At 56.1% G+C, this 22,203-nt stretch overlaps 1 protein-coding gene across 1 annotated transcript in view; it reads right to left on the reverse strand.

The window, feature by feature from the left end:
* LTBP2 (latent transforming growth factor beta binding protein 2) overlaps nucleotides 1–20,185 on the reverse strand; it is a 57,299-nt gene extending 37,114 nt beyond the window's left edge. The window contains 4 exon segments of the mRNA XM_032189240.1: nucleotides 9,811–10,048; nucleotides 14,206–14,276; nucleotides 19,442–19,974; nucleotides 19,976–20,185. Coding sequence (XP_032045131.1) covers nucleotides 9,811–10,048; nucleotides 14,206–14,276; nucleotides 19,442–19,974; nucleotides 19,976–20,185 — 1,052 coding nt within the window.
* Between the last annotated feature and the right edge of the window lie 2,018 nt (nucleotides 20,186–22,203).

Below are 22,203 nucleotides of genomic sequence, written 5' to 3' on the forward strand. Positions count from 1 at the left end.
CTGCCACCTGCTTCCTGCTGGCCAACCCTTCCCAAGCGGCTGCTGCTTCTTGCCTAAGGAGCAGGGATGGGCAGGGGGCCTTCCTGGCTGGACCCACACAGAGGGGGACCACTGGCTTTGGGACACCCCACAGCGAGGCCCCGGGGCTGCAGAGCGAGGCTCCTCACAGCGGGGAACCCCCCCAGCTCCTCCAGCCTTAGCCTGCACCGGCTGCTCCAAGAGGAGAGCTCGCAGCCAGGACGGGGGCTGAGTCACACTCAGCCCCTGATAACCTGCCAGGACAACAGGAGGGCTCTCCCCTGCTCTTGAAACACCAAACAACATGCTCGGTATCTGTCTTGTCCGTTCGCCTGTCCCCTTGGCCAGGCGCCCTTGCCGCTTGAGGCCACAGGGACCAAAGGCAGTGATTCACTTCCCCCTTTGTAATGCTCTGCGGTTGCCGATTTTCCACTAAAGCATCACAGAAGAATGGGCAGCCTCCACACCAGTGTCTGTGTCTACAGGGGGAGAGGAAAGCAGCCAGCCTTGGAAAGCAGCAAATTGACCGCAGACCAGAAACTTCCCCTTTCTTGGACTCGGAGCAGGTTCCTCAGCAGGCAGACGGGATTCATGGCTCAGGCTCCAGGCCCCGGAGCACAGGGGGGGCACAGCTTCGAGAGCACTGAAGTCTATTATCAATTAGCTCGCAAACATGCTGACAAGGAAGACAGCTCTGTTAGGACGCAGGGAGGAGGGGGAAACCACACCACACAAGGCACCTGACTTCAAGCCCACCCACACGGTGTCCATAAATCTCAGCTCCGTTTATCATCCCCACGAGCAGCAGAGGAAGCTCTGAAACCTGCCCAGCCCTGGCTTATCACTGTCCCACCTGTGGCTGCCCTCAGCCCCGGTACCCCCTGTGAGTTCCCTGCTCTCCAGGGTGGTGGTGAGGGCAGGAGAAGTTCTCCTGGCCTGGAGAAGCAGGTGGTGGGGCAGAAGACCCTCCTGGCTGGGGAGAGGCCACAGGAATGACCAGCCGGGTGTCCTCGAGCCCGATTCCCAGTCACCCGCAGCCAGATCTCCTGCCAGATGGGCTGTCACGGGGACGTCAAGGTGAGTGCCCACCCCATTCCTCCTTCCAGTCTCTGTCCCACTTGGATGTAGGAGCCTGGCCAGAGCGGCTGCTCACACGTCTCCGCTCAGCTCTCTGCTGTCATGAAACCTTGCCCCACACGCCACACGTTCCACCTGCCACGCCGTCACTGCTCGTCTTTGTGCTCTCGCTTTAGCGAGCAAGCAACTGCCTCCCTGGAAGCGGGCCAGCTCTCCAGGCATGGGAACAGCACCTGCCCGGCCCGAGGAGGGTTCAGACAGGCAGCCGGGCACGGCACGGGGCTGGCACGGCAGCAGGGGGCCCTGGCTGGCTCGGTCAGATTTTGGGGTGCTGACCCCTTGGAGGGCCACAAGCGGGACTGCAAAATGCCAGGACCCCAAACCCATCTGATGAAACTCCCAGCAGAGGCGTTGGGCACACTGAAGGCGGGGTGACCTGTCCCCCTCTACGGCGGGCAGAAAACAAGCATGGAGTTCGCATTCATCCTGCTGGTGAGCAACTCCAGCCCCCTCCACCGAGCTGCCTGCTTCAAAGCCCTGAGGAAACACATCGCCCTATTCAGCCCCACACCCACACGTGCCCGTGCACTGGTGAGTGGGGGCAGCCAGCAGCCTCCCCCCATTTTACACGGGCATAGAGAGGGCAGGCAAAGCCTCTCCCACAGCCAGCAGGGGGAAAAGCATGCCCAGGGGGCACAGGGTGGAGAGGAGACGTGTTTAATCCTCTCTGCTGGTAAAAAGGCTTTTCATCTACAGCAGTGGGAGACACCCACTCACCCTGGGAACACTCATGTTTCGATTTAAAGTAGTGGCTTGTATGCAGGTTGGACACCCTGGCCTTTGGGTCTATGAGCTCCTTTCAGTTAGGTTTCCACGTCTCTCCATCCCCTGCCACACACAGGATTCCCTCACCTGCAGCACTGAGCCTCGTTGGGACATCACACTTTGCTGCCCACTCTCAAAGCCAGTGTTCAAGAGGCATTTAGAGAACGCCCTCAATAACTTGCTTCGATCTTTGGCTAGCCCTGAAGCGGTCAGGCAGCTGGACCTGCTGTCCTTTGTAGGTCCCTTCCAACTGAATTATCCTATCCTATTGTGGTGGTTCCCACACCGGGGACCAGCAGGGAGGAGCAGGCTTTGTGAGCGGTGGGAAGGGACCAGGAGCAGGCACTGCCTGGGCACCAGCCCTCAGCAGGGACAGGGACAGGGAAGGCAGAGCTCCGGTGTTGTTATCAGCCTGTCCTAACGCCCCTGGAAGAGTTTGGCACTCTGGTGCTGTGGCAAGCCTCGTCACTGAGAAATCAGGGTGGCCACCCTGCCGAGGCACAGGCAATCTAATAATACATGCTGCCTGCCCCATCCACATAGCCTCAGGCTCTGAGCGTGCTCCTCATGCTCCCAGGCCAGTTTTTGGCTCAGATGTGGGTCTGTTAACTGTTCCCCTCAGCTCCCACCCTTCCAATTTGCCAGGATCTTTTCTGGCAATGAAAACCACCTTGGCTAAGTGCAGGACCCCGGGGAGCACAGGAAAAAAGCCCATGCAATCGGGTCTTCTGCCTCCAACATCCCAAGCACGCCTGGTCCCTCATGTGCAGCCACACTGCATTGCTCTCTGCTGCTTAATTTGCTGTTTGCTCCCACTCTGCAAAACCTCAGCCTCTACTTCTTCTGGATTTCTTCCTCCCATGGAGGATTTTTTCCTTCGGCTGTAACAGATAATATTTTTCCACTCTGAATCTGTTCATAGTTCCTGCAAATGCTTAGTTTCTGGGGACTTCTACATCTCCATTTCAACCCCTCCTTGTACCAAATCAGCTTCAATCCATCCCTCAAGTCCTGCCAGCACTCGGTAATTTATGAAAACACTCAGAACCAAAGAGAACCCCTTTGATTTTGCTTAAGTACCAGCTTAAACCAAAAAGGGCAGCATACGACCAGGTATGAGAAACTGCAGCATAATCCGTATGCACAAGGAAGCTGAAAGAAAGCTGGACAACAAACCAATGCAGGCACCGGGGAAAAATTCTCCAGTGTTTGATCGTGTGGCCTCGGTGCTTTTTAAACATCTTTCTTTTTCACACAACTGCTATATAAATTGTATGGTCATAAATGTCCCAAGTGATGGATGTGTAGTATATAAAATCAGCTATAAACTGGATTTTCTGTACTACTTCACCCATCACATGCACATTGCATTTGCTGTGCAGGCTGCTGTCTAGCATGTAGTCTCAGACAAAGCTGACAGCAGCAGCATTTTTCTTTCAGGTAGAAGGAAAAGTGCATTTGAACGTTTTCTCCCAAAGCCTAGAGGCTGAATTAAGTTATAGGAATGGCTCCCGAGGAGGTACAGAAGAACCAGGCCTAATATAAAGACCATATTTGGAGCTTAAAAGGAGCCCGAAAAGCTCGCTATCCTCCCGCTGCTCTGAAGTGTATGCAACCCCCTAGAAAGTAAATACATAAAACACATAAACCAGAATGGTGCTGACAGCTTTAAAGCACCAGAAAGTCAAGCAAGTGTATCTGGTGCCAGGCTCGAGAAGGTGTATCTTGCAATTTAAAAATAGAAGTATTTTTATATAAGAAAAATTACATTTACACTCCTCTTGGGTAGCTTGAGTTTTTCCTTTAGGCTTCCCAGACAGCCTGCCAAGGGCTTTCAACTGTGTCAAAACAGGAGAGGGGCTGAGACCTGGAACTTATGGAGCTCTCATTGCCCTGAGTGGAATCTCATTTTTGCATATTCTCACACGGACTGGCACCGGCTTTTCAGTTTCAATTTTTTAATAAAGTCTCAGATATCTACTCAAAGTCGGCTCTGGATCAAGGAACATAAGTGCTTGGCCACCTTGTGAAAACTATACTGCCATAGGGAAGCACCTCAGAAGGCTGCAATTAGAGCCTATCTGCTTTAGGGAAATTTGCCATTCAAGTAACAAGCATAAACACGCCGCAGAGGGGAAGGCAAGGTTGGCACCAGCATTTTACCCCAGGAATTCAAAGTCATCTCCTGAGCTGGTCTCATCCCAAGCAAAGGAGGAAACAGCCCCCACAAGGGGAGTGCGCTTGCACAGAGGGACTTCTCCACCAGGATGGCTTTTATTTCCTGTAGTTAATTGGGTATTAATAAGTTGTAACCCTCATAAGTATAAACTGAATGATAGTCATAAATGAGCAGAAGACCAGGAGCCTGTTCAGTAGGTGGGTGGCTAGTACCAACCTCCTCCTAACACCCTCTGTGTCACTGCAGGGGACAAATTGTCCTGGACACTCCACAGCAGCACAGGTAAGGCAGCAAGGAAGCTCCAGTTTCCTCATAACCATGGGAAGTTCAAAGCTGTCAAGACAGGAGGCTGCAGATACTGCCTTAACAATGAAGACTGCTCTGTTTGGAGCAGCATCCTCAAAAATCAGATGATACTGCACTGATTTCTCATTTTATCTGCTAGCCCTCAATGACAAGCTAATCCAGCTGGTTTAGCCAAGCCACAGCTCTCAATGTCATGTTTCAAGTGGCCACCCCAGGCTGGAGAGCTTTACATCCAGCCGTGGTATGCCACGGATGCCACTCTCCTCAGAAATGAGCACGCGAGGCATTTGCCACCAGACCAGGAGCTGCTCTCTAACCGTGACGAGTTGCTTCAGCTGGTTTTCAGAAGGGGGGAAATATACTTTTTCCATCCAGTAACCTCTGCTGCACACCCAAGAGCCTGCCTCCTGCCTGCTCCCTGCTGTTCTCATCATTAGCTTCCCGGAGAGAGGAGCGAGACTTTGGCAGGGCCTCCCTGCTGGCACGAGGCTCCCCCAGCCTCGCCAGGCCAGGAGCGCTTGCCACAGCTCCTCCGGGCCTGCAAGCAGCCCTTCCTCGCATCAGGAAGGGAGGAGATGTCTCCTCCTGGGTGCTGGAGAGCAGGCTCGGAGACCAGGACTCGGGGAGGGCATGTCCCGACTCAGCCTTCTTCCTTTTCCACCCCAAAACCAGCCGGCAACTCCTAGCAACTGCCCTGCCCAAACAGAGCCCTCCCGGAGGAAGCTCCCTGCTCTCCAGGGCTTAGCTGTACTGAGCCGTCTGCACCATGTCTCAGCACCTTGTACCACAGCTATTTCCTTTCCCCTTGCCCGGCTTGCTGCGAAAATGCTTTGCAGGTCCCGGTCACATCTTCTGTTTTTTTTTTTGGGAGGAGGAAGGCCTTGCTTCCCTACCCCAGTGCACGCATCCTGCCTGGGCAGCACGGTCTCGGGGGCAGAGGTGGGTACGGGCCCAGCACCCGGGCACCCGGCACTCCGCTCCCCCAGGAGGGACCTTTGGGTGGCAGCAGCAGGTCCCTCCCCACGGGCTGCTGGCCACAGGGACAGGTGGCCACAGAGCAGGCAGGCGTCCAGCCAGAGGGACAGGGGCACGAGCCCTCTCCACCCCGTGCTAAACAAACAGGAATTCTTCCGATACTCCAGCCTTAGGAAAACAAAGCTGTTTCCATTTAGCTCGGCTTCTGGGCTGAGGTGCAGCTCCACCCGCGCAATCATCCGGCGGGGCTTTGCTTCCCCGGGCAGAGATTCAGGCTGAGATCAAGACGAGGGAGGATTTGCTGCTAGCCCGTGCTGGGAGGGCCTCTAACACCCCCAGGATTTTGCTCTCTGGAGCACTCCCTGCTCCAAACAGCTCGGGCCGGGGCCTCCTGGCTTGTGGCAGGTCCCTGCACTCCCTCAGCCGCCCGGCTCCAAACCTCCTCCTCGCCATCAAGGGACCTGGGGAGTCACACTCATCTCCCAGCCTGTGCTGTAAGGAGCAAAACCTTGAGCATCACCAGCTCCAGAGCCACCAAAGCGATCCCAGAGCCGCCCATCTCCGAGCCATGCCTTCTCAGCAGGTGCTGAGCCAGGAGAAGGCTGGTGCCAGCTGAAGCTCCTCGTCTTGAAGGAACCACTGCTGAGAGCCTCCCTCGGCAGGACTGCCCAAGGCCAGGGCACAGCAGGCAGCTCTGGCACAGGCTCTGTCTCACTGCAGCACCTAGCACACGTAGCTGGTTTCCTGCACTCCACGAAAAGCTGCCCAGTGCCAAAGGTGGGATATCCTGCGATACAACACAGGAACAGGGCACTCCCAGCTTGTGTGCCCAGTACGAGAGCTCACAAGACAGGAGGACAAGGCACCACACCGAATCCCACGGACTCCGCCAGGCAGACAGATTTCATCATTTTTCCTCAGCATCTCAGTAGCAATTTTAAATTTAAATCGCTGGCAAGTCTGACCAGCTGAGGTTAAGAAACCATTTTAAGCCAGCCCCACCTCTCAGGGAAGTGGGGAATATTTTGGTCCAGAAATTTTCTGAATAACCCCTGATGTTGCTCTTCTATCTCTGTCTGCAGGCTCCCTTCAGAATACATTGGAAGCAGAATCAGCCCCATCTCTGCTCAGAGAGCAGGTCTCTGGGGAGGATTCGTGTTTTTTGCTGCGTGTTTGTGCAGCATCTACTACAGCATTGTTCCAGTACATGACTTCACAGCTTCTGATTACCACCTCAGTACAAACAAACACATATAGAGCCAACATATACACAAACAAACAAAAACAGACAGCACATTCACTCACGTGAGGATTGATTTCCTGTCTTGGCACAGCACGATGTGGCTTGGAGGTCTATGAGCTCCTACCCTTGCGCAATTCCTCCTTGTTAGCAATGAGAACGTGCAGGCAGATTGGGGACTGATTGTTTGTCCTGGATCTCAAAGCCACCTCACAACAACTGTGACCTGGAACCACCAGTGCCCTCACCCCCTACAGCTTCTTCTATACTTATAAGCAAATCAGACGAGCAAGGCAGGTGCTGTGGGACCACAGTGGGCTCACTACAAGAGGTCAGTGTGCCACCAGCATGACTCTTCCTTACCCAGGAGACCGAGGACTGGAAAATCTACCTAAGCTGCTCCTCTCAAAGTGAATTGAACCCCAGTGAAGGTGAGCCTGTGTTGCCAGCACCTAAGAAGCAATCCTTGTAATTCCGAGCAAGACCTACCCAGTCGTGGGATGGCCAATATGCCTCTTGCCTTTGTTGCTACAGGCCACTTGTATGCAGAAAGCCTGATGGAGAAGCACAGAAAGCACTTCGGTGGTAGCACAGAGACAGATGAAGTTGCAACTGCAAGAACGAGGCTCCAAGTTCAGACTGGTCTGAGAGCACAGTTTCATGAGACAAATGTCCATTCTAGTAAGTGGCTTACCCCAAAAGGGAAGTCCACCCCATTCCTTCCCCTCACTGCTGGCTTTGCAACACTTCTGGCCTTTGTGCTTTGAATTACCCCACTGCAGGGGCAGAAAATCATCCTTAAATCTGCTGTGTTAGTGTTTGCTGGCTTATAGAGCAGAGCCAGCTCACCCAGGGGCCAGATGACAGCAGTGGCAGTGCAGAGGAAGCAGTGGGAGGGCACAGCTGGGTGCAATGTCAGCAGAAGTGCACCTTTGGCTGTGGACTTTCAGGCAGCACAGCCTGCAGGGGGAACTCCCTCTTACAGTGCTCCATGGCTAGCTGGCCAAAGGGGACACTTGAAATAGCTGAGAAAGAACCCATCAAATAGCTGCGAGACTTTTCAGCCATGCCAGTTGTATGCCATATGCTACATTGTCCATGGACAAAACCTAAGCGGCTGGATTGTATGAGAAAAAGCCCAGGGGCTGAAGGGAGGAGCACAGACGGGGACCAGTGCCAGGGTGCAGGCAGCCCCCCACCAGCCCGCACAGCACAGCCAAGGACGAACATCCAACGCTCTCATTGAAGTGAGGGATGGGGTGATGTCCTGTGGGGAACGAAGGAGGAAAGGCATGGCACGGTCCTTAACGGCATCCTATTTCCTTGGGACTGTGCCAAGGGATTTAAGGTAGAGCAGGCAGCTGGGCATTCAGCACTCCCAGCCCAGCACTTGCTAGGCGCTGTGTCTGTCTGGACAGCACCGCTCTGTCGGTGCCGGCACAGTCCCGTGTCCTCCGCACGGAGCCTGAGGTCATGTTCCTAACTGGGAAAGCCTCAAACAGGTGGCGTATCTGCAGGGGCACCGCTCTCCCTCCCCTCCCGTCCTTGCACACAGAGAGGTGGGAGGAGGTCACTGCCGTGGGGAAGCTCGTCGGGAGCCAGTGGGATCACGGGCATGTGCTGAGGCTGCCTGCTCACTTGTGCACCCAGCCTCTCCCCAGCAGCAACAGCATGGCCTTGGCCACCTCTCCCCATGAGTATCACCTCAGCCTTGCTGAATCTGGCTCTCATTAGCTAGCCTTTCATTGGGGCACCGAGATATGCTGGCTTCAGTGAACTGCCTCGTGTCAGTCATCCCTTTTCAGCCATTTGAGCCCCTCCAAAATTGTAGATGTCAAAGAGTGCGTGTCCAGAAATGTCTCCAGCCCATACATTGCCTCTGCTTCAGAAGAGACAAAACCACAACAGCTACTGAATGCAAAGAGCACTTTAAAATCAACTGCAAAAATGCAGAAAACCGAAGCCCGAATTGCCCATTCCCCAGGCAGCTCCAAGTAATGCCGATACAGAAAGTCAAAACAGCTCACAGAGGAAAAGGAGAAACTGAAATAACCCCATCATCTGGCACCTCCAGGGCACATAATTTGCTGCAATGGCTTCTTCACTGTTACTGAGAGACTTCTGCTGGAAGCCATGTGCAAATTCTCAGCCGTGGTGGCTACCAGCAACGAGTCTTTCAGGCCCAGCAACTGGATAAGCAGCAGCAAGAAAGACACGGGCCTCTAGGAGTGGGCTTAAGAGTCCATGGACTCTTACAAAGAAGCCAAGATGATTTCTTTTGAAAAAATGTGTGGGTTCTTCTATACCAGCAGGCACTATCACCACATCTCCATCCCCACCAAGCGGCCTGAATAGTAGAGGTACTTGTCAGGGAAAGGCACCTTTCATGCCTTTACTGCCTCCTTAGTGCCTTTCCCAGAGGCTGTGGGGTCTCCCTCCTTGGAGATCTTCAAAAGCCACCTGGACGTGGTCCTGGGCACACTGCTCAAGGTGGCCCCACTGGAGCAGGGGGTTGGACCAGGTGACCTCCAGAGGTCCCTACAGCCTCAGCCACCCACAGGTTCTGTGACTGATTCTGCCTTTCATGCCTTATTCTATAAACAAAGAACCCTCATCTCCAGAGGGACTTCACAAAACACAAAATGTGGAAGAGAACGAGAGCACCTCAGAACCGACTCACAGCAGCCAGGCTGAAGCCATAAGCTTTTCACACAAAAGAAACAGACGGTGCCACAGCTATCATCCTGAGCTCAACATGCTTCTTGCAGGGCCTCTCTTGAACAAACCCCTCTGAACATCAACAGCTGAACCTTTGTTTCCATACCAGCTTGCAGAGTGTCCCATAGGATGGCACAAAAGCAGGGAACACCCAGCTCAGTAACGGCTGGAGTCTGAGGGGAGACACCTCAGAAGCACTGCACATATCATCATTTGGCTTAAACCCGCATTTAACAGCACACCTCAGATCAGTGTGCCTTCCCCCGGGTGCCACCTGCACATGGTGCCCTGGACACATCCTCTTCAGAAAGAGTTTTCACCCCACTCCTCGGCCCACCCTGCTGCCCCCAAAGCTGCTCAAAGGACAGGGGCAAACAGCTGCTCCCCTGTAGGACCACATCCCATTCCTGCGTGTGCCCGGGGACCCAGACAGTGCGCTGGGGACAAACTGGGAACCCTGGAGCAGACTTACCCAGTGGGTGCATGCCGCGGGACAGGCGCCTGAGCCCCTCGCGGGGACGCGTCCCTCTCGGCCGTGCCGGTCCTCCTCCGCAGGGAGCTGGCGGGGGGGTGGAGGGCGATGCCGGGCGGGTGGTACTCCTGCTCGGGGACGACTTCTTCACATCTGGAGCCCTGGAAGCCCGAGCGGCACGTACAGACCTGGGGCCGGCTGCAGGAGCCCTTGTTCTGGCACGGCGGGTCGCAGACAGCTGGGGAGACACAGGGAGGCAGATAGCAGGACATGAGGCTCCCGGCAGCAAAGGGTAGAGAGGTTTGTGTGCTACCTTTCTGCTTTATTCCGTTCTGCGGTCTGACTTGCATGGTCCTCCTGCCTCTCCCCCTTGCCAGCTCTCCCCCCCACAGCCGATTTTGGAGTCACCATGCCCAAATTCCTCCGCAGTTACAGGGACTTCCAGTTCATTAACTTCATGCCCAAACCACTCTCCAAGCCCGCGTGTGTTCCTAATTACAGCACATCAGCTTCAGTTTGCGCCCCGGGAGGAAAGTGCTGTTAATTATATGCTGGACCCTGACACTTCCCAAGTTAACAGATGCCAAATTGGGTTTATAACCCAGTCAGTGAGAGCCAGGGAAGCACAGCTCACTCGGGTAGGACCAGGCTAGATGTTCTGAGCAAGCATAATTGAGGAGGCACCGAAAACCGATGTCTTCCTTCAAAGAAGAGAGGAAGGTAAGGGCTACCTGGCAGGAGGCCATGAAACCTCACCAGACAAACGTTAACCTCCAGCCACGTGGAAAGCCTGTGGATGAGCCGCAGTGTGCAGCTACCACTTCTGCTCCAGGCCCATTCCCCAGGAGTGCCCTGGGTGGCCGCAGGAGCCAGTTTGATGTCCCAGCACCTCCACACACAGCTGCTGAGGCTCCACGAGCACCTCTCTCCCTTCCTGGTTATGTTCTCACTCTGCATCCATCGCTGGGGGATCCAAGCAGGTCTGTCAGACATGCTGCTTTTCTGGACAACAGACACAGAGAGCTCTAGCCCTGTGTGCCATGCCCACATCACCCCACTGGCACCAAGCAAGGGAAGTCCCCGTGCAGACTCCAGGGTCCTTTCACTACAGCACGGACCGTTCCCTGACCCCAAAACTGGTCTTCCATCAGCTTTTCCTAATTGCATCAGCGTTACATTGGCTGGAACACTTCATTTGACCTTTATTTTACCGTGTTAAAGCTCAGGAAGAGAGACAGATCAAGGGAAAAGGGAGAACCCAAGCCATGGAGCACTGTATAGGCTAAAGCCAGAGCTTTCGATGAAATCCCTCAGTAAAATAAATCAGCCTCTGCTGCAGACTCTGGAACATGGACAGAGTCCTAGTCAAGCAGGAATGAGCTGTCTCGGGGAAGCCTGGCAGTCCAAAATTTGAGGTCATTTATAACAGCTCAGCTGTGATTTAAATGGGCTGCCAGTCCATACCATTATCTCCCAACAAACGCCTATCTCAGCAAGCTGCACCACCCCAGGAAGCCTGCCGTGCCCAACAGCCACTTGGAGAGCTGAAATCCTGCAGAGCAGGGACCCACCGGAGCAGCAGCTCCAGATCCAAGCCACAGCAGCCCTCACGATGTCTCCCATGCACAGCTGTAACGGTGGCATGGGATGTAGGCTCTGTCCCTTGGCAGCAACAAGCCACCAGGCACTCTGGAAGTACCTGAGGCAGCCAATATAAAAGAGAAAGAATGGAATGGGATCAGCCTTCATGCAGGATGGGCGGGGAGCGGCCCTAGCTGAAATACTCCAGGATTAATCCACTTCCCTGCTTCTTTTGGAGACTCAGAAATGACTTGAAAGAGCTTTCAAAGGTCGCTGGTCTTCACTCAGTCTAGATGTGCAAGGCAGGAAGGTCAGAGCCCTTCCAATTCGAAATGTGAAAATCATGAGTCAGACCCCCAAAACCATAAAATTGTCAGAAGAAACAAAACAGTTAAATATACATGTGTATATATATTTGGAGTCTTTCTTTTTGCTTTATGGCTTCTGAGCCTAGGGGTTGCTCAGAGATGTCCCTCCCCAGCTGCAGGGTTATGAACACTTTCTGGTGAGATGAAATCCCCTCTTTTCTTCTCATTGTAAGCACCTGCTCCTGAAGGCAGGGCTTTAAGGAAAGTGAAAACAGGTATCTCAAAACTCTTTATAAAAGGATAAGATTGGGAGGATGCTGCAGGGATAAGTGTGGTGTGGCTCTAGCCACCCAGCTAGGCAAGGCAGCAGGATAGTACATGGAGTCCAACCTCCCACCGCCTTGCACACACACCTGGCCCAGGACTGAGCAATGATGTTGCTCGAGGTCTAGGGCAGTGGTGCAGATCTTCACTGTAGGCTCTCTGAGCTGCTCTCATGCTCAATCCCATTTAACTGTGGGAGAACCTGTCCATCAGCCACAGGAAAACTGGGAAGGTGCTGAAGGACTTGTACCACTGGGGAGGTTTAGTCTACTTTTTCATGGAAAAGCTTGCTTATTGATGCAACTCGATATATGTAACCTCAGTTCTAACCTAAAGCTCTGACGTGTCAGCAAACCCAGAAGGGAAGGACAACTTAAGACAAGTGAGAGATTTGTGCATGCTGACAGGCAGGTAGATCAATGGCAATGTATGAATAAGAGATTGAAAACATAACTTTAGTGAAAAACAGCCTGTACTAAAAAAAACCCTACAGTCACTGCACAGAGGACAGACAGAAGGAGAGGGCATGTGAATATCATCTCTGCTTTGCAGATGCAGAGAAGCCCCAGGTGCTAATGCAGCTGTCTGAAGACACACTGTGAGACCAAGGCAGAGCCAGCAACAGACCCTGGGATCCCTGCGCCTTCATCGAGCATCTTAACCACAAGCCCATCTGTACGAGATTAGAAAGTGCATGGATTTGTTTAGTCCTTCCCAACATGCTAATTTAAAAATGTTTCCTTTAATACCCATGGCAGAGAAAAACTCTTCCTGCATTACCAGGCTGCCATCCTGGGAAGCAGCAGAGAACCACGACACATACTGCTGATGAGGGTGGAGATGGACAGGCTAATATTGGGAGGCTGAGCAGAAGGATTCCCCTTCTGCTCAGGGGAAGGAATCTGTCAAGGGCAAGGAATCTGTCTGAGCAGGGAATGATGAGGTGATAGGGAACAGCTAAATTATCTATGAGATTGTCCTCCTTAACTCCGTTAGCTTGCTTTCACCCCACCAGTGTCCCCAAGTGAGACAGTTCTCTTTTTTTATCTTCCCAGTCATTGACCCTCTGAAAAAAAACCCAAGTCCTCACTGCCCTTCAGCCCTAGAAGCTTAAGGAAAAAAAAAAAAAAAAGGCTGGAGAAATCTGCCCAAAGCTTGAGTTCAGCCATGTGTGGAGGGTTTTGCAAGAGGAAAGTCCCTGGAAAAAAGTGTCCCTGGAGAAGGAAGATGTCACTGTGCGTGGTAGGCAATGGTGATTAGATTAAAGCAAGCGTTTGGCCCACTCTCCTCCTGTACCCAGGCTTGGATGGACCAAAACCCAGGCCCTGCCCATGAGCCGACTGCCAGCTTCTTCCCTGCTTCACCACACTGAGAGGTTCCCCCCGCTGCGCTTCCACCCTGCTAACTTCCCTGATATGCCCCATATCAAAGAGCATGGGATCAGAATATAAACAACATTGCAGCACAGAAATTAACCCGAGTGGGCCATCCAGCTTGTGCTGGCAGCTTTAAACAGAGCCAAGTGTCCCCGGCAGCTTGAGCTCCAGCAGAAAAGCCCACAGGGGGAGGTAGCTGGGAACTCGGCGATGTTTACACACCACCGCTCTCCATCCAAGTCCTGCCTGATATTTCCCATCCCCTGTTGGGGTGACACTGTCAGGCCCGATCGTGTTGATGGTGTCCTTTTAATTAATCCTCAGGAACAGCGGCACCTGAGCAGGCGCTCAACAGCCTGCATGGCTGCGAGCCCAGATCCACGGCTCCTACAAAAACCCCTAATGAGAGAAAGATGCTGCCATTGCTGGCCTCCCGCTCTGTTTACAGACACTGTCTGGCAGCACAGCACGCTCTCTACCGTTTGGCTTCTGTGGACGAGAGGGGAGAAGAAAGCGAGAAAGGAGGTGAGTCAGCCCTTGGCCCCTCGCTCCCGAACGGCAATTGCTAATGCAATTATCCCGGCGCAGCCCAAGCACTGCGAGACCCCGCGGCAAACAACACCGAGCTCCTTCCAGCCAAACATCTGGGCAGCTGCTGCCACTCGAGCGAAGCCAGATGCTTGGGGGATGCCCTGGTGCTGCCCCCAGTGTGGGGATTGAGCCCGTCCCCTGCCCTGCCCAGCATGGGGTCCACCTGCAGGGTCCCGATGCTTTTGGGACATGCAAGCAGTGGTGTCCCTACTCACGTTTGATGCAGCGGTTCGTGCCAGGAGCCACGGTCCATCCCGAGCAGCACTGCCTCCCGCAGACGTTGGGCCTGAGCAAAGAGACAAAAGAGCGCGATGAGGAGGAGCAGGGGGAGCCGAGGTCTCTGCAGCCAGCACCTCTGAGTCACCCGCAAAATTATTTCCTGCAGCATCTGATATTTCCTTCCAGATGGACCAGCAGCTGAGATCAAAACCCATCGGACAAGGGCTGAGTTGTTCAAGTGCCTGGAAGAGAACCCCCCCGGGACGGCGTGAATGCGGCAGTGTGTGCCGAGCCGGCACGGCGCTGAGGAGCCACGTTCCTCCTGAGGGCAGTGGCAGGCCAGAGGCCTGCCATCTTTACAGACCTCATGGCACTGTGTTTTCTCCATGGCACTGGGGTGTAAATCAGGCCTCGTTCCCACTCTGGCCACAGCATTTCACCCATGGACACATCCCAGGCGGCTGCAGCTGAAGACAACGTGGCCTCCCCTGCCTGACGCGCCAGCAGCCGCGTCCTGCCATTGCTGTCTGCCTGCGGCCTGCCAGCCCTCTGGAGCTAAGCACCTTGTGCTGACGCTCGTTCCAGCAGGCTCAGCTCGTTTCCACGGCTGTTAATTCCAGCACTTTGACGCAAGGTCGCTTGGACTGCCCTCACATGGACAGCATCCTCCCCACCAGCACTTTCAGGTGGTGATCACCAGCCGCAGATGGCTGGCGAGGACATCGCTGCGCCCTGCAAAGCCAAAGCAGGCAGGCAGCCCTGCTTCCTCTGGCCACCTCGCCTATTGACACATCGATAAGGAGGAGGGATAACAAGCCACACGTTGTTCTCCAAGAGCATTTACTCACTGCAGAGGGAAAGTTTGGGGAATGCGTAACTTTTGTGTATCTAGGTAGAGGGGAGAGCACAGCTGTCAAATGATACAAAGTCAGAAATAGGCAGCCTGACGGCTCTGGAAAGCCTCTGGAAACCAAGTCGGGAGTGTGGTTTATTTCTAACGCTGGACAAGGCAGTTGGAGCTGCTGACAGAATTTACAGGAACCATGGAAACTTGTACATTTGTCTTCTGGATTGACTTTCACATGAACACAACAGGGTCAGAAGATGATCCTGCTCCGAACCAGCATCCTCAGGGCTCCTGCATTCCCACGGCATGAGATGGCGGTGCCAGAGGTGCCAGAGTTCAAGGCGTGGGGCTCAGGTTTCAGGAGAGCCAAGGGGGTGGGCAGCAGGCATGCCAGGATTGCCCTAAAAGCTGCCAGTAGAGACACAGTCACCACAGGTAGGAAGGGGAAGTGGTTTGAGAAGCCACATCATTTGTAAAGCATTATCCAGCCTTTCAGGACCAACATTTTGTTAACCCAGGTAGGTTTTACATGGAGAAAGCACTTAAATTCCCTCGCTGTGGCTTCCTGCAAACAAGCCAAATTAATTCTTGCATCTGCTCACACCTGGAGGTCCAAGAAGCACAGCATGTTCACTACCAACACTGGGGCAAGGCTGTGAGCCACCCCTGGGCACATGGGGCTGCTCCAGGATGGCAAAACCAGCGGCAGGGTCCCTCCAGCCTGGTGTCACTGTACCCAAGCAGCTGATGGGCATCGCCCAGGGGACAGCAGCTCCCAAGGGATGATGCGAAGGAGCTGGCAGAGCCTCCTGGCGAGGGGAGCCATGAGGCACTGAGCCCCTGGCAGAGCTAGCACCGACGTGAGCCAAGGCCATGCTCCCAGCTTTGAAGCACTCAGCCTGCCTCCTGCTCGCCGTGCTGCCCTGCAAACTGGAGGCAAGGCAGCAGGCAGAGGAGAGCAGGCAGCAGAAGGGCAGTGGGGGGTGACACAGCTGGAGATGTTCCCAGGTGCTGGTACGTGTTTGTCTGCAACATCGGACTGCTGCAGGGTTCACAGGCACCCTCCAGAATACTTCCCAGCCCAGTTCAGTGCCGTGAAGCTTCCTCCCCGTCAAGCAGTGCTATTTGTGGTGCTGGATGCACCAGCATAACCCACAGCCTGGCAAAGGAGCGGCTGTAGCCAAGTCTTTACCAGCCGCTTCACTGCAGCAGCCAGAGCACGCCGTCAGGAGCAGGTCCCCGCCACGGGAAGGGGGACACAAGCACTCGGGGCGAGAAAAGGCAGCGAGATTTCACAGTGTTATTTGAAACCAGAGCCAAGCAACTGCAACAAGCGCTAGGGGGAAGGAAAAGTAGAAAACAGTAGTAAGATCGCAGCTTCACATAGTTTAAGCATGTGCACAGCCTTGGTGGCGATCACACGGTGTTTGTTTCTGCAGCATTCAGCAGAAGCATTTTTTCTCCATTTATTTGAGCTGTAATCCATGCATCATCCTTCGACTTCACGCAGTGCTCCGCTGCCAGATACGCTGGCTCCATGCGAGTCATTCACAGCATCCTCACAGAAGGCCAGGGGACTATTAGATCACCAGGTCTGCCTTTATACGGCAGGACAGTGAACTCCATCCAACTGTGTATGAAATATCTGCAGGCAGACCCAGCGAAAAACATTAGCAAGAGGCTGCTGGCATCAAAGAGCCACTGAAAGCGCTCTGCCAAGTCCACATCAGCATTAACTGCCTCTGTGCCTGAGCAGTCCTAAGTGCACACTGCAGTGAGGGCCAATATCCCAAAAACCTGGGTGAAGCAGGACTATACAACTGCAGGCAGCGTCCACAACAGGAATTAGTCAAAAATTTTGTGCATTAGCCAACGCACAGAAAGAAAATAGGGGAGAGAAGGAGAAAATATGGGATTCCCAGCCTGTTAGCCCAGGATTCCCTGTCAAAAAGCATCACATGCCCCCCAGAATTGTCCAGGCAGGTAGCAAAAGTGGAGGCTTCCACCCAGCTCCCTCTAGTTTTGGCGTGCAGCACGTGAGGATTTGTTCACAGCATCCTTTTGCATCCTTTCTCGTGCTCAGTGTTAGAAGATGGCAATTTTCCACGATACTTGCTGTGGCGTCAGAAGTCACCTCACAATGAGCCAACAGGAGAAAACACCAAAAGCCAGCTGTGGCAAGGCTTTCGGCTGGATGCTCCCGTGGGAGGGTGTGAGCAGGTCCCACCTGCAGCACAGTGAGCAGGGTACCACACACATCCAAACAGTCCCTGAGAAAGAAACTCAGTTTGGGACATGCTACTGTCAGACAAAGTGGGAAGCCAATTCTGCAGAGGAGATACCACGCTAATAACCAGTTTTTTCAGCCTCATGACGCCTTTTCACAGTAAGCGTGGAGACCTGGGCAAGGCCCCTGGAGGTACCAGCAGAAAACTGTGACTTGGGAACCAGGAAAGGCATCCCACGCTGGGATTTTAAGCCAAAGTAACTACATAAATAAATAGCACTGGGGTGGAGAGCAGGCTGCAAAGCCACCTGAGGAAGGGAAAATGAAGGTTGACATACCAGAGAGCAGCAAGAGTGCAGTGCAAACAGCAGAAGAGAAAATATCCCACCTGGCAAAAAAATGAAACATCATAAAATGAAGTTTTTTAGGGGCCCTGCGTTTCCTGGATGGAAACGTGTCCAGTGCAGCAAGGGACGTAAGAAGATGGATGAGGTGGAAGGCCGGGAGTCTCACGGAGAGGCTTGGAGGCAGCAGCAGCTAGCTTTCCATGAGGAGCAACGCCATGTGGTTACTCACCGGCGGCGATTTTAGCTCGGCTTTCTCGTAGGAGCCAAAGACGGTAGGTCACAGGGAAGTTTAAAAAGTGCTGATTTGGACTCCAGAAGAGATGGAAAGCTACTGCCGACAAGCCATTAGAGGCATGTTCCAGAGTTCAAGTTCTCAGGGACCACAGCAAGCTCACTCCTCCCAGCCCTCACCTTCCAGAGCAGAGCAGAGGCAGAGTGCAGACAAAGCGCAGCTCCGAGGTGCAGCTCTTCGCTCCCCAGAGCCTGGAGGACACTGTCCCGTGCCCCAGGGAGCCACATCTCACTGATAACAGGCCAACAGAGCGGCAGCGATGGACACACCGTGACTGCTTCCTCAGAGGTTCTTCCGAACAGAGCATGAAGCTCGGGGCAGCTCGCCCCCCGTGGCAGCGTGGGCTGGCTGCTGGCACTGGGGGCAGCCTGGGGACCCCGCGGGACTGCAGGGTGGTCACTGGGAAGAAATGGGCTTCGTCTCAAGGGACCAGCCCCAGCTGAGCTACCACGAGACCCTAAAGCACGGCTGACAACACCGGGGCTGCAGAAAGGTTAAAATCCTCCTGAGCCCAGAGGACCCCAAACCCGAGTGAGCAGGACCGGGTCTCCCAAGGAATGTTTTCAGCGTGCTGTCCCTCTGGGCAGCTGGCAAAACAAGGCTAGAGGAGTCAGTAAGCCAACAGCTCGGGACCTGCCTGCCACTGCCTAGCTGGTAGCGGTAAGGACTTTGAGTATCAGGCGTAATGGGGAAGAAAAGCAAGGCTGTGTTTACTGCTTCTGTGGAGTTGTAGGAAACCACGTGGGGTGCAGAAACTACACGGAGACAGCTCTGGCTTGAAACTTCGCAGGGAGACGAGTACGGGAGAGAGAAACCTCAGGGATGAAGCTGCCTTTTGCATTCTAGTGCAGATCCCTCCCCACCTTACAGAAGACCTTTCTGCCCGTGTTCAAGGGCAGTGAGCCCACAGCCTGCCCTCTGCTTCCCCCCACAAGGGCTCACGGGGGGAGTGGATGCGTGCTGCCACATGTGTCGGTCCCGCTGCCTGTGCCAGGGCTCTGGTGGCCGATCCATCTAGCAGGGGCACCCATCCCGAGGGGCATCAGCAGCAGGGGAGCACAGAGGGAACCGCAGAGCTGGGAGCCCAGGGAAAAGGGTTTCTCAGCGCCGTGCCAGACGACCCGCTGCAGCTCCCCTCGGCCGCCGAGCAGCTGGCCTTGCCATATGATCTCCTCTCCACCTCCACAGGGCTGCAGCCAGAGCCCGGAGCGGGACGCAGCCCTGCCAGGCGGCTCGTAGGAAGCCTCCCCCGGCCGAGCCAGCTGAAGCCATGGGAAGCTGCCGTGCGGAGCGCTTACAAGGGGCCCATTATGGGAGGAAGGAGCCAAGAGGCCAGCTACCTGCAGCACGAGCCGCAGCGCCCGGCCTCGCTCCATCCCTCGGGGAAAGCCGAGCCCCTCCAGCCCCTCTCGGGGCACCGAGCCCGGGGGGAAAAGCGGAGGGGGCGTCCCGCAGCCCGCAGCACGGCGGGGAGGCAGCCCCCGGGGGTCCCGCGGGGGTCCCGGCAGCCGGCACTTACCCCGCGATCCTCCCGGCGCCGCTCGGCTCCTTCGCCCGGGGCACGGCTCGGGGTCGGAGCCCGCCCCGGGGCCGCTGCCGGGTGGCCGCCAGCCCCTGCCCGTGGCCGTGGCCGTGGCCGTGTCCCCGCCGGGCCCCGAGCCCGTCTCCGCCACCGGGGCCGGGGGCTGCGGGCAGGGGCGCTGCCTCCGAGGGGGCTCGCTGCGGCCGGGGCAGCCCCGGCGCCGTGCCCGCAGCCCCCAGGGGCGCCGCTTGGCCCCGCAAGCGCCGGGGCTCGGCTCGCCGGGAGGCGCCGGGCTCCAGCCTGGCCGCCAGGTCCCGCTGGCAGTCGCCGAGCCCCAGCAGGATGGCGAAGGTGAGGGGCAGGACGCTGGCCGCGGCTCCCCGCATGCTGTCAGCCCGCGGGGCGGCCGAGAGCCGGCGGCGAGGGGTGGGCATCGCCCCGCCGGCTGCGCTCCGGTGCGCCCGGCGGAGCCGAGCCTCACTGCCCCATCGCCCCGCCGGGCTCCGCCGGCACCTGCTGCCCACCGGGCGGCCCGGCAGGAGGAGGAGGAGGAGGAGGAAGAGGAGGAGGAGGAGGAGGAGGAGGAAGGCGGCTCGTCGTCGTCTCCCCCCCCCCCCCGGCGCGCTCCGCGGGCAGCTCCGAGCACCTTCGCGCCCGCCTCTGGCACTGGCAGAGCCTGGAGGGGATGGAGGGTTTTATTTTTGGAAACCTCCCCCTTTTGTGTCTTTTTGATGCTGACATCGCCCCCCCCCCCCCCCCCCCCCCCCGGAGGACACGGCTCGGCCCCCCTCCTTAGGAGAGGAGACATTCCAGCAACACCCACTTTGGCAAAGGGAAACAAACTACAACGGAGGAGCCTTAACCCCTGCCTGCCCGGGGAGCCCGGCCCGGCAGCGGCCGAGCAGCCCCCGCCGCCCCCTCCCCGCCCGCAGCGAGCCTGGGAGCCCCGAGCGGGACCGGGGGCGGGCGGAGGAACGAGCCCCCGACCCCAAATCTGGGGCTCTCCGCAGCCGCAGCAGCAGCGGCAGCCGGCCCGAGGCTCCCGGGGGCATCTCCCAGCAGAGAGCCGAGGCACGGCTCTCTGGATGCGGTGGAAGCGTTATTTGCCATCCCGTGCTGGCTCCGGGGATCTCCGAGATCTCACCCCCAAGCCCGGCTCAGGGTTTTCGTGCTTACTTGTGTAGGTCCGGGCTGGGAAAGGACCCACCCAGAAGCTCCAGGTCCTTCAGCTCAGTGGCACCTTCCAGGAGACAGCCCGCCAGCTGAGCAGACCTCCATCCCTCCCATCCGCCTCCCTGCGGGCACCTGGCTCCCAGTGACTGCCTTAAATGCCTTGAGAAGGACCGAGGGAAGAGTGGCAGGAGGGAGAAAGTGGCCAAAAGTCTCCTTTCAGCCAGATGTGCCAGCTCAGCCTGATCCTCTGCCACGTCCCTGCTGCTCTCCACTGCCCTTGGCCATTTTGGGCAGGAGCGAGTCCTCCTGGAGCAGCACAGGCTCCATCCCTGCCAGACAGCACGGTGTATTTGGGGTGGGCTCCCTCTGGCCCGCAGTGGTGGCTGTGAGCTCGGTGGGTGGCTAAAAACTTCTCTCTGCATCTCTGCACACGAGGAGAGCAAAGCAGTGCGCTGCGGGCACTCAAGGCGGGGAGATACCCAGCGGCGTGTGTCCCTGCAGTGTGTCTTGCAAAAAGAGGTGTCCTGCAATGCTCATCAATTTGGTTTTGTTATATCAGGGTTGGGCAGATGAAAGGTGCATCTCAGCATCCCTACCTGAGAGCAGCTACTGGATGCCTGCGAGAGAACACGAGAGATGGGGCATGCACAGGGCAATCCTTTCCCTCTACCCTCACGTCTGCCTGCAGGGCAGGGGCTCTTGGAACCAGACTTTATCTGATCTCCCTTGTCTGCTCTGTTACAGGGGGCTGCAGTAGAGCCCAGGCTCACCTCCTGCACCTGCTGCTCCCCTAGCCCCTTGAAGAACCAGCTGATTCTCCTGTCCTGTCCTGTCCTGTCCTGTCCTGTCCTCTCCTCCCCTCCAGCAGGACCCAGTTGCCCTGTCCCCTCTCCCACCTCCATCAGTAGCACTCCCAGTTTGAAACCAGTTGCTCCAGCTCCCCTCTTCCCGCTGCCTGAGCCTCCAGCCCCCACCTGGAGGTGAGCAAGTGCCACAGGAGCAGAGGGGCTGAGTGGGTTTGGGCTTCAGCCTCGGTGACAGCAGCTGGCAACAGCATCAAAGCAAGGAGCAGCAGGCACCTCCGTGCTCCCCGGGACGCGGCCAGCTCTCCGCCCGCTTGGGCAGAAGCTCACAGAGCCCTTGGACCCCTCGAGCAGTGCCCGATAACAGCCAGGGCTCAGTTCTTTGTTCTGAGGAAGAAGAATGTCCTTTCCATCCACACCTAATTACTTTCTTATGCAGCAGTGGAAAGAATGCTTGTGCCTAAACCTGACACAAGAAAATTATCAACACCATAAACAAAGCCATAAACAGAGCGGCTGAAAGAGTGCTCGGAGCTACTGCAGGCAGCCCCAGCGCGGGCTCGGCCGGGGCACCAGGGGGTTCCTGCCCTCGGGGGAACGGGGTCACCCTGGGAAGACGCAGGCTCAGCGTTGCCCAAGCTGCAGGAGCCTGCGTCTCCCCCGCAGAGCTGAGGAATGAGGTTTATAAAGCCAGTGCCCCACGCGGAGCCAGGGGGCTGGCGTCCCATCTCAGATCAGCCCCGTGCTGTGCTTACAGCCACCCCCAGGAGCCAGGCACCCGGA

Source organism: Aythya fuligula, chromosome 5 (assembly GCF_009819795.1).
Source record: "Aythya fuligula isolate bAytFul2 chromosome 5, bAytFul2.pri, whole genome shotgun sequence".
NCBI lineage: Eukaryota > Metazoa > Chordata > Aves > Anseriformes > Anatidae > Aythya > Aythya fuligula.